The sequence below is a fragment of the Felis catus genome, chromosome C1 (genome assembly GCF_018350175.1).
Source record: "Felis catus isolate Fca126 chromosome C1, F.catus_Fca126_mat1.0, whole genome shotgun sequence".
NCBI lineage: Eukaryota > Metazoa > Chordata > Mammalia > Carnivora > Felidae > Felis > Felis catus.
Genome location: NC_058375.1, coordinates 57,853,307 through 57,867,717, shown reverse-complemented (window position 1 = coordinate 57,867,717; position 14,411 = coordinate 57,853,307). Strand labels below are relative to the sequence as shown.

Below are 14,411 nucleotides of genomic sequence, written 5' to 3'. Positions count from 1 at the left end.
TTGCAAAAAACTGTAACTTCTAAGAAACACAGGGAAGATTTATCCTATTTTCTGAGGCATTCCTAAGAATCATAAAAATTGGATTTTGCTTCATGAGATGTTAGTAAGATGGTAAGGGCAATTCAGTATGTTGCTTACATGGTGGCCCAGGTTTCTGGGAGTGACATTTATATCATGAGAGAGAAAAACTTCTGCTTGACTTGGTATCCTGGAGGATGGATAAGCATATATTGAGCTTCCCTCCTGTTAAGGGTTATTTTGTGTTTTAGTTTTGTTTTTTATCGAGTACATTTTGTTAAATTCTGGCTTAATATGCCAATCCCATTACCCATGAATTTATAATCAACATATTTCTAAAAGGCCGCACAATAGGTTATTATTATTATTTCAATAACTCCAAATGCAAAATACATTTTGTTCTCTTACCATTTCATCTAGTTAAAAATAGATCTAGAGGCTAAAAATTATGTAACTACAAAAAGAACACACTTAATATTTTTGTTAAATTGGTATGTGTGATTCCTCTTAGAATAAAATTAGAGTGATATAAACATTGTGAATGAATTTACCATAATTTATACTTGTTGGGACATTAACAGTGATGCATAACATCCACAGGGGTCAAAAATGAATCAAGTATTATATTCAATGGTATTAGTTTAAATTTTACTTTTGTAATCACTTCTGCTGATGAAGTTTTAAACCATTCCAGTTTTGACAATAGTTATTCAAGTTAGTTGTAATTTCTTCTCAGTAAGAAAAGTTTCCTTGGGGCTCCTGGGTGGCTCAGTTGGTTAAGTGTCCGACTTCTGCTCAGGTCATGGTCTCATGGTTTGTGAGTTCAAGTCCCAAGTCAGGCTTTGTGCTGATAGCTCAGAGCCTGGAGATTGATTCGGATTCTATGTCTCCCTCTCTCTCTCTCTGCTCCTTCCCCTGCTTGCACTCTGTCTCTCTTGCTCTCTCAAAAATAAATAAATGTTGAAAAAAAACTTTTAAAAAGAAGTTTCCTTTATCTACAAATACAAGCTTTCAATTGTAATTATCATAAGACCAGAAACTCAAAATGGTTTACTGCAGTAAGATCATGCCAACAAAATAATTATCCACCAGAACTTCTGCACGTTGCTACAGACTTAATTGCAGCTTTATAAGACTTCAAAACTTTAACAATGGAAAGTCCAGTTTCTCCCTTGGAACATAATAGAGACAGAACAGCAGTATTTCCTTAATCGTTAAACCCTCTTTCATGCAGAATGTTTAAATAATCTCTAAAATGGCATATGAAGGACATGGTGAGAACATATTATAAATTTACACTAAAATAGCCCAATTTATTTTAAAGCAGAGTCAGAGATTTACTTCTGTGTTCATAGAATAGCAACATACCCTTTAAACTACAGTTTCTAAAGATATAGGCAATGTATGTAAGAATGACAGAAATCAATTAACATATGGCACACGCAGCTAAAAGTTATATTGTACAATTAAGTAGATTTATGGATTTTTACCTACAGATCTTCACAAGTAGTCCCAAAAAATCAGCATTCACACAATTTTAACTAAAAAAACCAACATAGTTTCTTATGTATATGTGCTTTTTACAAAGGGCTACGCATTTTAGGACATAATTTTATTATTTTATATAGTTCACATAATTAAAATACATTAAAACAGAATAGAAACATTCAGAAAAGTGCATTTCAACTCTGTAGTGTAGGTTTTGCAAAAAATGGCCATTTGTAACATCCTAAATGACAAAATGGATGTATACAATAAAACGAGGATAAATTCTTTGTATCTTGGTTTGTTCCAAAAAACAAGTTAAGATGGAAACACAAGTTAAGATGGGGTAAAGGATGAATATGTCATACTGCACCACGATGAAGCCCTCTGTAAATTGAATTTCAAACTCTTCAAAGTTTCAGTATGAAACATACCCTACTTCCAAGTCCTATGTATACAGTGTTAAAAGTACATGCACCCACTATGTTGATTGTTATTTATTTTGCAAAAACATCATTACAAAGACTCATTTTACATGCAAATTGAAATGCTTTAAGTCATTGAACTGTACAGATAAAGCTAAGGTGGTTAATTAACATATGTGTTTTATATAACTATTTCACAGTAAATCACATAAAATGCAAGTATACCTAAACCAATCAATCACTGGCTTTTCATATTTTGACTTGGGGCCATTTGGGAATAATCTGTCACTTTGGAAAATAATTTCACAATGAAACATTATTTGAGAGTACAGCAGAAAAACTGGGCAACCATATTTTGTCTCTGAAGAATATAACTGACTAGAAAAATTCTCCTATTTCCTACATTAGGATGACTTCTAAAATGAATTATTCTGATCTATTCAAAAATACTCATACAGAAATTATCTGTGACAGCAGCTTTATATTACAAATAATGAAATAAATTTGAGAATATATGGGTATTAATGTTTTTCTGGGACCGAGAAAATGTTGTATTCATTGAAATTTAAGGCAACTGAACACACTTGTAACAAAAATCAGGTTTCTCAGTATTAGTCAGAAACGTCATTGTTAAACTTTAACAAAGACCAAACATTTTGCATAAATCTAGGGAGTAGGAAGGCAGCCCCCATCAGCAGGCAGCACACCAAAAATGTTTGGTTTCAATAATACAGTTTGGGAGAACTACCTCTACAAAGTCTACTCGTGCTGATGCTCCTGATGCTGCCATTTCTGACGCCCGAAAAGCTGCTGCCTCCACATCCTCTGTTGTAGGTGTCACTGTATAGTCTCAGGCGATTGGGCAAGGGGCACACTCTGGATCTTCAGATGCTAAGATGAGAAAAATGAATTTCAATGCCCAAAAGATGGAACTCCTAATGCAGAGGTGACTAAAATAATTACCTATTGGTCTACAGGACAGGGAAGTGGGATGTTTGTTCGTTTTTACGTAATTCCATAGAAATAGGTTTTAAACAAGATTGTTGTAAGGAGGTACAGCTCTAGGATTAGGAAGCATTTTAGACAAGATAGAAACAAAAGTACACTGAGTGGAATTGGACCAGATGACTAAAAACATGCATACTCCCTGAAAGGAGAAAGCAAAATATTCACATAAAGATCGCTGAGTGATATTTTCCCATGAAAATAATCTGCTTAAACTTCCATTTCCAAGGTAATTTCTGCTCATTTAAATTAATTCTCTACAATAACAAACATTATTGATGAATGCCATTTAAGGCAGAATATGAATGGATCCATTGGTATTTTACTCTGAATTTCAGCATTCCATTTTCTCTCTGAAAATAACAGACTTTATTTTATGAATATCTTCTGTTATATGAAATTTTCATCTTAAATATATCAGTTCCCATCATACATAGAATAATTCAGCTTAATCTGTATAGTGTTTGAGAAAAAGCTTTTATATGAGAAGATATCACTGAAAGAAACCAGTAAGAGATATATATGAAAGAGGACATACTGTAGAAAACTGCATTGTATAAAAAGAATTTTGATTGAAAGAATGTTTTGGGTTGTAAAAATTGACCATTGCTCCCATTTTTAAAATTAAATATTTAAACCGCAGCTTTTGCCCAGCATCTTCACATTGTAATAAAAATATGTGTAATTTGTATCTTGAAACATAATTTTTTATAAATCATTGACTTGAATGCAAAATGATAAATGCAAATGTTGGAACAAAACAATTTACAAAATATTTACCGGCTCTGGAAACACAGAAGTAGTGCAATTTAAAATACCATGGTTATTTTTAATTAAATCAGTAAAGTAACCATCTTTTTTATTTAAAAAATGGCACTCTTATGACAGTCATTTATACAGCTTATGCACCTGAATCCATTTTATTTGATATACTGTAAAGGGACAAATGATCACAAATTATACTGACAGATTCTTATTGAATATAATTTTTCAGCAGGAGCCATCCTGAATCAATTAATCATGCCATTACTCTAATTCTGCTCTCCATTTTTTCCAGAAAAGCCACCAATCACGTTTCACTTAATGACTTATACATATTTTATTTACAATTTTTGATGCACTACATTTTTTCAAATTCATTAAATGCTATAACTTTCCTAACATATAATGATTTAAAAATTGGATATGCTTAAAAACAAAGCAAATCATGGCTTCTCACATAAAAGCAGTTATGGTTATACATAATATTAAATGATAATTGAATGCTTTAGTTATAATAGAAATTCTCTTTGGCCCATCTAAAGAGACTGCTATATTTTCAATTAAAAAATAAAAATGTATTTTTACATTACAATATTTTTGCATACAACTGAAATTAGTGCACATTAATCTTAAAGCATTTTCACAGAAGGCAAGAAATAGAGTCCTCAAACCATATATAATTATTAATTAAATTAGAAGAACTTGGCAGATTTTCTAAAAGTTGAACAATTCCAGGCTTATAAGAGGTACATTAAGAATGCACATAAACTATTTGAATAAAAATTACTTATCTGCATGTTTAATTGACAGGCGATACATAGATTCTTTGTGAGGATATTTTGCCTCACAGATATTGCTAGAATTTTAGTTTCATTATTTCTTGCTTGGTGTAATATGATGTAGTTATTTAAAAGAGATGTTTATTTACAAATTGACATAGGTATTTCACATCATTATTTTAATGATCCCAATATATAGTCCAGATTCTTATTATTAAGAATTAAATCCATATTCTTAACTTTAGTGACATAAGGAAAATAACAGTACGTGCAAATATTACAAAACTATTAATTTTATATTTTATATATTCTACTGTATAAGTTAGATGTAGATAATACTATGTAGCTTCAGTTCAAATTCAAGTTGAATATAATTGTACACTTCATGTATTTTTCTTGAATAATTTGAAATATGCAGTTGGATAGCTGCCAGACTCAAAATAATTAAATCTTAGAGTTTTGTCTCAGATCTCTCTGCCTTATCATTTGACCTTCTCATAGGGCATATAGATTATTCAAGAATGAATTTGTCTAACAGAATAGTAATATAGCATTCAGTATTCTCATTCCAATATTGAACCAGCCAGAATTCAACAGCACCTGAAATCTTAAAGTATTACAGAATCCAATTTGTCTTTGAAGATAGAGGACAAGTACAAATCATTTGTTTAAACATCAAAGGCGATTAATAGATAAATCTTTATAATGGCAAGTAACATTTTATTCTTTAAATACATTGGATAAAATTCCCCAATCCATGTGTCATTTGCAGTTTAAGCTTATTAAAACTCAAGGAACAAAGAATGTGCTTTTATCACAAAATGTAGTCATTTGACAAATAAGAAAATTTAGGCTATAAATATTATTTGTATATAAAAGGCTGAAGTAATAATAAATAATAAAATGCAATTATGTACCAGCTAAATCAACTTCTGAGACTCCTTTGCTCTAAAACATACCTTATAATATTTAAAAATGTTTTGTTGATATACTAAGGTATCTCAAAGAAGTTTAATTTTTTTGTTTTTTGTTTTGTTTTTTGTTTTTGTTTTTGTTTTGCTTTGTTTTTTTTGCACGAGAGAAAGAGCATGCGTGAAAGAATTGGGGAGGGGCAGAAGGAGAGGGAGAGAAAGAATCTTAAGCAGGCTCCACAACTGTGACATCATGACCTGAGGTGAAATCATTAGTCAGATGCTTAACCAACTGAGCCACCTGGGCACCTCAGGAGTTTAATAAATAAGTGGAAGAGTGTTTTAACTATGGTAAGTCACTACAGAAGTAATGCGTTTAGAGGTATAAAAGAGAGGGAGTGACAAGATTCTGTTTGATGAATTAAAGAAATAATTCAGAGATAACCTATGATCTGAGTCTTTATTTTTTAATAAGAGATAAGCATAAAGAAGAAATTCTAGGCATATGGAATTGCATGTATAAACAATATTAAAAATTTGGAGCAAATGACTTCTAAATAGTATTCTTTTACAAAGGAGCTTAACATGGAAGGAGTTGTTGGAAAATGAAGCAATTTATCACGTGTCCTTATACATTTATTTCTATACCCCATTCTTTTTGTTCAGCCTAAAAAAATATTTCTTCACCTATTTCGGTCAAATTCTTACTTGTGCACTTAATCCCAGATCCTATCAATCTTTTCTGGGAAGGATCAGGCTTCTTAAGTTTTCCTCTCTTTCTTCTTCAGTGATATCCTCTCTACTGGTTCCTTACTCTTGGGCTGTGTGCAACCTACAAGTCAGCTATCTTCTCTTCTACCCATAACATGTATACTTTATGCCTAGCTCATGTTAACATTATTTCTTATTCACTGAACTAAAATTCATTGAGCAGCTACTTTGTGCCAGGCAATGTATTGAACAATGGAGAGCAAGATGAGTTGGTCTCTGTCTTCTTTCTCCTCTTCTGAAAAGGGCACTCTATCTTCCTTCTTCATCAAATGTTCAGTCATCACCCCACTGCTCTCTAGATTTCTTGCCTCAATTTATTTTTTTAAATAATTTTTAAATGTTTATTTATTTTTGAGAGAGAGAGAGAGAGACAGAGCATGAGTGGGGGAGGGACAGAGAGAGAGGGAGACACAGAATCCAAAGCAGGCTCCAGGCTCCACGCTATCAGGACAGAGCCTGACGCGGGGCTCAAACCTACAAACCATGAGATCATGACCTGAGTTGAACTCAGACACTCAACCAGCTGAGCCACCCAGGTGCCCTTACCCCTCCAATTTAATGAAACTGCCTTGCTCTTAGGGAGTTAGTATTGCTAGTGGTGAGTCTGACAGTTTTGGTGAATAAAAAGCAATCTAGAACTGACACCCACATCTCCTGCTATCTGCTGACTTTAAGCTAGTTATTTGACTTTCCTTGAGTCATCATATTCTTAATGTATGAAACAGTCACAATGACACTTACCTCAGTTTACTGAGTGAAGCTCAAAATGAAATATAATGTATGCTTTATAGCTCTTTACCCAGGGCCTGGCACATAAAAGTTCAAGGAGTTGTTGTTAGGTATCAGTGTCCAAAAATCTTTCTGATTCCAAATCCTACTAACAGTTCTCGGTCTTTATCTTTTTGGGATTTCTTTGCTTTCTTTGCCTATTGATTATTCCCTTCATCAAAGCTCTTCCTTAAATTCTACACACAGTGATCTTGTGCTTCATCTCACACATTAGTGTCTCCTTCTCTACCTATTCTGTAAATGTTGGTTTTCTGTTCTAACTCCATTGCTCTCATCACTCAATACACAAAGATCTGCTCCCACAATCTAAAATAGCATATGTACTAATGATGCTTACATCTATCCTTCCAACCAAATTTTCTTTGAGCTTCAGATTCCTATATTTAACTGTATTCCCTGTATAGAATTGAATCTTCTTAAACTGAATTCATTGTTTCCCCTTTAAACCAGCTGTTCTCTCTGGACTTTTTTAAAAAAATATTCATTTACCTTCACTGATTTACATTCATTATTCTGAAGTACATCATGAGTTCTTACCTGGATTATTACAACTGCCTGTTAATCTGTTCCCTCTTCCTGAAATCCATATTCCACATGGTTACCAAAGGACGTTTAATCACACCACCCTCTTATGAGCTGAATAGTCTCCCTTGTCCTCCAAATTCATATGTTTAAGTCTTAATTCCCAGTACTTCAGAATATGACTGTATTTGGAAATAAGGTCTTTAAAGAGATAATTAATTTAAAATGAGGTCACTCGGGGGGACCTTAACCTAATATAACTGGTGTCTTTATAAGAAGAGGTGATTAGGATATAGATTCACAGAGGGAAGTGAAGACACAGAGAAAAGACAGCCATTCACAAATCAAGGAGAGAGACCTCAGAATAAACCAATTTTGCTGAAATTCTGATTTTGGACTGCTTGTTTCCAGATGTGAGAAAATAAACTTCTGTTGTTTAAGATGCTCAGTCTGTAATACTTTGTTATGGTAGCCTTAGCAAAAGAATATAATACCCTGTTATATTTCTTTAACAGTTGTTCAAAGTACATGAGATAGAATCTCAACATAATAAGCCTCCCTAGAGCTACCACACCTTTCTATTTAGCTTCCTTTCTGACCCTTGTGTGTCATCATACTAAAAAGACCCTCCACTGCTTATAGTTCACTGCCCAACTGTATTCCTTACCTTTGTACTTCTGCTACTACTGTCCTTTTAACTGGGCTGATTTCTATCCAGTCCTTTAGATCAACTTAATTATTACATTTCCTAATTTGATTTTTAAGAAATGTAGAAGTAAGAGCTGTAAAACATGGATACATAGAAAAATGGGGGAAATCACCATATCCTTTAACCCTAATATGACCATTATAACTCTTTAATCTTTTCCTTCTAGCTAATTAAGACTGATGTTTACACAACTGAAATTTTACTATATGAGTAATTTTGCATTCTGCGTTTATTTGATTTGATATTATTCTTTAAGCATTTTTTATTATTAAAAAACACATAATTAATGTAACCACTAATGACTCCATAATATATTTTACCATGTTGGTTTACCTTGAATAATCTAATCATTGTTCCACAGCTAGAAATCTGTAAGTTTTCACTGAATGGGCTTAATAATGAATTGTGTGTTGTAATTCCCAAACTTTTAATTCTAGACTTCTTTCCTTGTATTTGCATCTGTTTATGAGTTGGTCCTCATTACCTGAGCATTTTACCAAAATTTAGTCCAGAACAAACCTCAGTATTTCCAACTATTACATTCTCACCCGTCCCATATCTCCCAAACCTCTTTTCCACCTCTACCACAGTAATTCTCCAAGTCTCCCAACCTAGCAGCCAGTGGGTCATCCTGACTTTTCTTTCTGTCAGCCTTTCCTAATTCAAATTCAATCATTCACTAAAATGTTTTGACTCTGTCTCCTAAGTAGATCTGTGTCTTTCCTCTCCACTCTACTGTCATTGATACAAACTCTTTCACATGATCTCTAGGCCACTGAAATGGCCCCTAAATCAACCCCCTCTCTCTCCAGATTCCTCAATTCTATCTTCCTCAAATTGCTTCATAACTTTCACCATAACTGTTAAAGATATAAATCCGATCATGTCAGTCCATAGCTTAATAGCTTCAGTGGATCACTGGATCCTTCAAAACCATGTCCTAACTGCGGTGTTGAATAAATAACTGAGTTATTTACTGAGATGTTACCTTTTTTAAATTTTACAAATACTTGGAATTCAATGCGGTTTTTGTTTCCATGAGGATTAATTTGGAAAGGTTCTTAATGACATTCCACTGATTTCAGATTTTGCTTGAGGTTGGCTTTAATAAATTGTCTTGTACAATCCAAATTAAAACAAACCTATATTCCAACCATTTCTCATGGCACTGTAATAGGTGTTATATATATATATATATATATATATATATATATATATACACACTATATATATATAATATTTATAAAATATTATATATTTATATATATACAACATACATTAATATATAATTATATATTGTAACTTATACATTAAATATATATTTTGCTATTCAATCCTTTTTGCAACCCCCTGAGGAAATCAGCCTGACTTTTCCATTTCATTTTAGTGTTTCTTGAAAAACTATATTGTGACTTTACATAAGTGTCTGTGTGCCTGAATCCACCCCCAAACTGGGAACTTGGAAAAACAAAGTATAAAAAATAAAAATTATTAAAGAATTTAAATATCCGTGTCGGCAAAATCTTCACTGGAGGTCTGAGGTAGGAAGAATATTAAAAGAGAAAGAGGAGACTAAAAATATCCTTGGGTAAAATCATAATCGGAACAGAAATAAAATATTTTTTTCATTTCTAAATTCCTTTGGCATGGAGACATACAATAATTCTGTGAAGCTCTCCATAATGGAGCCTTTACTAAAGTAGTTTAGGGGTGCCTGGGTAGCTCAGTAGGTTGAGGGTCTGACTTTGGCTCAGGTCATGATCCCACTGTTCGTGAGTTCAAGCCCTGCATCAGACTCGCTGCTGTCAATGGAGAGCCTGCTTTGGATCTTCTGTCCCCCTCTCTCTCTGCCCCTCCCCTGCTTGTGTTTTCTCTCTCTCTCAAAAATAAATAAGGTTTAAATGAAAATAAAGTAGTATATTTATACCAGTGTCTCACAGGGCCTGAGAAAAATAAGACTTTGTACTCCGATTGTAAGTTTAAATATATATAAACTTCTCAAGGTTTAGTCAATTCACAAATGTTGGAAAAACAATAAACATATTGCTAAAAACATTATTACTCTAAGAATAACTCATTAAATCACACACAGTAATCAATAGAAGTACACATTCATCATTTCAAACATGGAAACTTAATGGAGGCTTGACAGTAAGCAATAATTACCAAAGAAACACTAATGTAGAATTGATATTCAGCACTAACAAATTAATTTTGAAGCTAATTGAAAAGAAACTTTCTTTGAATAACACTACTATATTGTTATAATTTTTTATTATACTTTTAAAGAATGTTCTGATGCATTCATTTTATGGGGCAGAAGTATAATAAGAAGTTCTGTGAACAAGAAATGGTAAGTAACCCTTGGAATCAGAAGGTACAAGTCTGAAAAGTCTGCCATCAGATCCTAACCCTTAAAACTTATTTAAATGTACTTTGGGAGAATGAAAAGATATCTAGCCCTCTGTAGTGTATCACAGATTGCTGGTTCCACACATTGTCTCCATTTTTTGCTCCATTTTGTGGAAATTAATAAAGGGAAACCTCAGTAAAATGGGGCAGGAAGGATAGAAGGGGAGGCAACAGAGGGAGCTGTACCACTAAAGGCCAATTATGGGAAGAACTGTCAATTACCAGACCCTAGCAGAAGAATCATTGCCAGGAAAGAATCATCAATTACAGTGCCATCCATGCCTCCCCAGAAAGAAACGTGTACATCGAATCTCTTATAAGAAATTGACTACCCACCCCTGCAACTCAGCCAATGAGAAACCATAGTCACCCATAATCACACAGGCTTTTCTCCAAAGGACTCATGCTCAAAACAACCCTACCATCTTGCCCCCTTCTTCTCCATAAAAAATGCTCCTTTCCTTTGTTTGTTGGACTTGCCTATGGTTTTGCCATAGCTTCCATGTCCCGAATTGAAATCCTCTGTTATTCCCAAGTAAACCCATTTTTACTGTAAAATAACTGTTTTTTGTTTTGTTTTGTGTTGTTGTTGTTAAGGTTAACAATGCCCAGACCCTACAGCTTTGGCACCTCTGGCAGCTCTGGCAAGGCAGCCCTATCTGCTCTGAAAACCACATCTCCCATAAAGAATCTTTAGCTTTAGTGGACAGGAATTAAGGAGAACATTCTACTTTCTCTCATTTTATCCACCTATTGTTTTCTTTGTTTCAGATGTAGTGACTTAAGAAAAATTTTAAAACACAACAAATCTACTTTTTCTATTAGAATGCTCACCCTTCTGGGCTCTATCATTCCAAAATTTGAGTGTTAAAAATAATAATCAAAAAGAATGAAATCTTGTCATTTGCAACAACATGGATGGAACTAGAGTGTATTAGGCTAAATGAAATAAGTTAGAGAAAGAGAAATATCATATGGTTTCACTCATATGTCGAATTCAAGAAACAAAACAGATGAACATAGGGGAAGGGAGGGAAAAATAAGATAAAAACAGAGTGGGAAACAAACCATGAGAGATTCTTAAATACAGAGAACAAACTGAGGGCTGCTGGAGGGGTGGTGGGTGGGGGGATGGGCTAAATGGGTGATGGGCATTAAGGAGGGCACTTGTTCAGATGAGAACTGGGTATTATATGTATGTGATGAACCACTGGGTCCTACTCCTGAAACCAGTAGTACACTGTATGTTAATTAACTTGAATTTAAACAAATAAATTAAAAATAATACACCTAAAGCAAAAGCGTCCTGTTGAATTTTATTTGGGTTTCTTTCTTTTGCCATTTGAGAATTTGCTATCTTGACCACTACAAATCTACTCATGATTAAAAGTTAGATGAGGTACATTTAGGCAAAGTTATTTTTTTCCAAGCATTCCATCCACCACTAAATATTCTTTTTCACTTGGCAATAGCACTTAAGAGCTATGTCTTCAATCATTACTGCTGGTGAATCTAAAGTTATCCTGGCCACAGGCTGATTTTCAGGTCACTCTTAAAGTGACTAGAACTTTGCTCAGTGGCTCTTTGTCGTTTATATAAAAGGAACTCTCTTTGGTGGTTCACTTATTCTGATGCTCTTCAGGACCTTAATCTCTTGGCTACTGGAATCTGGTGGCTATTAGTGTTGACATCAATAGTTCACTATGGCTCCATTCCATCAGCTACCATTAGTTCTTCCTTCTGATAGTTTTTGAAACATAGTGGTTATTTAATGAGTATTTGTTGAATACTGGACAGATGTCTTGCAGATTGTCAACTGGCATCTCTACTAGGACCATAGAAGGTATGTAAGTACTTGCATCGGTGCTTAGGTAATCCTTTTCAGGCAAAGGAAGTTATTTTTGCAGGTTTGTTGAGGTTTGGGTAGAAGTAGTTCCCCTCTACAAGGATGTTCTCAAGTAGAACAAATAGAATCACCTCATATTTATACTTTTGGTTTATACTAATTCTATCTCTCATGGTTAACTGCAGCAAGGAACTTTCTGGCTGCAAAAAAGAAACCAACTTATCTTTGTGCCCTCATATTCCTCTTTACTCGAAAAAATAGTCAACTTCCCTTGGACAGCAATAGTTGCCATATATTTATTAGGAAGTGTCAGCCTGCACTGTATTTATTTATTATTCTAAATATTCAAGCTTCCTTAACATATGATATGGTATTGTCTCCATGACTCTCTGTATCCAGTTTACAAAGATTGTAATCACACCTTTTCCTTTGTTACAAAGTTCCTCACTGTAGACTACAAGATGTTAAACTCTTTGTTTTAAGCAGTATTTCATCAGTGGTAGAAATCTTGGAAACCATCTTTCAATCTGATGATGTAATTGCCATGTTGCTTTATCTTCCAACACTTCAAATACAGGGCTCTAGAGAATTAATGTTCTTTTTTAAATATCAACAAACATGAAATAAAATTAGTGAATAAATTACTTACTGAGTATTGCCTGTCACAGTGTTTGGAATATCCCAAATGGGTTTCACTATCCTTCTGTTCTGACCAGTATGTTTTTTTTATACACATAATGTATATGTTTGAAGCTGTGTTGAATATCATCTTGGGCTTTTATTTTTAAGTTTGTCAAATGAATTCATCTATCCATTCATCCATCCAACAACCATCCTTCTATTTATTCTACACACTTACTACTGCTTTAGGTAATGTCGAAAGAAATATGAAAGACATTCTGCTATAAAGGAAATTATAGGCCTGTGAGGAAAACAGGCAAGTAGATAAACAATTATAGTATAACAAGGATATATATATTTTTTCTTTTTTCTTTTTTTTTGGGGGGGGGAGAAAAAGAGAGCATGAACAGGGGATGGGGGGAGAAGAGAGAGAGAGAGAGAGAGAGAGAGAGAGAGAGAGAGGAGAGAGACAGAATCTTAAGCAGGCTCCACACTCAGTGCCGAGCCCAATGTGGGGCTCAATCCCACCACCCTGAGATAATGACCTGTGCTGAAATTAAGAGTTGGATACTCAATCAAATGAGCTGTGCCCCTATGTATTTTTTTAAATTTTATTTCTTTTTGTTATGAGAGGACAGAAAATGGATGGCTAGGACAATCTGAGTGGGTTCAGAAAAGGATTTCTGTAGGAGCTTATCTCCAGTGAGTTATAAAGGATAAGTAAATTAGTTAATCAAAGAGTAGGGAAAGATGTACTAGGCAGAAGAAACAATGTACATAAAGACCCAGAGATAAGAGTATATAATTCAGGATGACTGGAGCATGGAGTGTGAGGAGGAGGAAGAAGTGGTGATCAGAGAAAGGAGAGAGAGTTGAGGGGCAGGTCACAAAGAGCCATTACTTAAGGAGGGTAGATATTTTCTTCTTGAGGGTCATTGAAATTATTAAGGATTTCAAGGTAGAAAATGACTTAAAATTTGCATTTCAACTTTGGAAAAAGAGAGTGGAGTGTGACAAGAGTGAGGCAGGAAAACGGGTGATTTTAATAGCTGAGGAATGAGATTAACAATAAACTGAATTAAAGCAATGGTAATGGAGATTAGAAGGGAAAACGTATTTAAAAGTAACTATTCAAAGCTGTAATTTTACACTGACTTATGTATTTGATTAGTAGCTGTCTCTTTTATTAAATATAAGCTCCCTGAGTCCAAAGATAGTGTTTGGTTTTGCCCCACCACCATATTTCCTATACATAACACAGTGCCTGACATACAAGTGCTTAATAAGTGTTTGTTGAATGAATTCTATAAATGAATAAATTCAAAAAGTACATTCATATTAAATGTATACTATGAA

General features: G+C 33.9%; 1 protein-coding gene across 10 annotated transcripts in view; it reads right to left on the bottom strand.

Annotated features, from left to right (window-relative positions):
- Window positions 1-14,411, bottom strand: part of LRRC7 (leucine rich repeat containing 7) — a 550,569-nt gene that overhangs the window by 234,117 nt on the left and 302,041 nt on the right. Inside the window, exon 8 of one of the 10 annotated variants that reach the window (XM_045034768.1) lies at window positions 1,307-2,819. The exons of the other annotated variants lie outside the window; for them this stretch is intronic. Within the exon in view, the coding sequence (XP_044890703.1) occupies window positions 2,813-2,819 (7 nt within the window). The 3' untranslated portion in view covers window positions 1,307-2,812. Of the gene's footprint in view, window positions 1-1,306; window positions 2,820-14,411 lie in introns of those variants that run through there. 10 annotated transcript variants of the gene reach the window in all.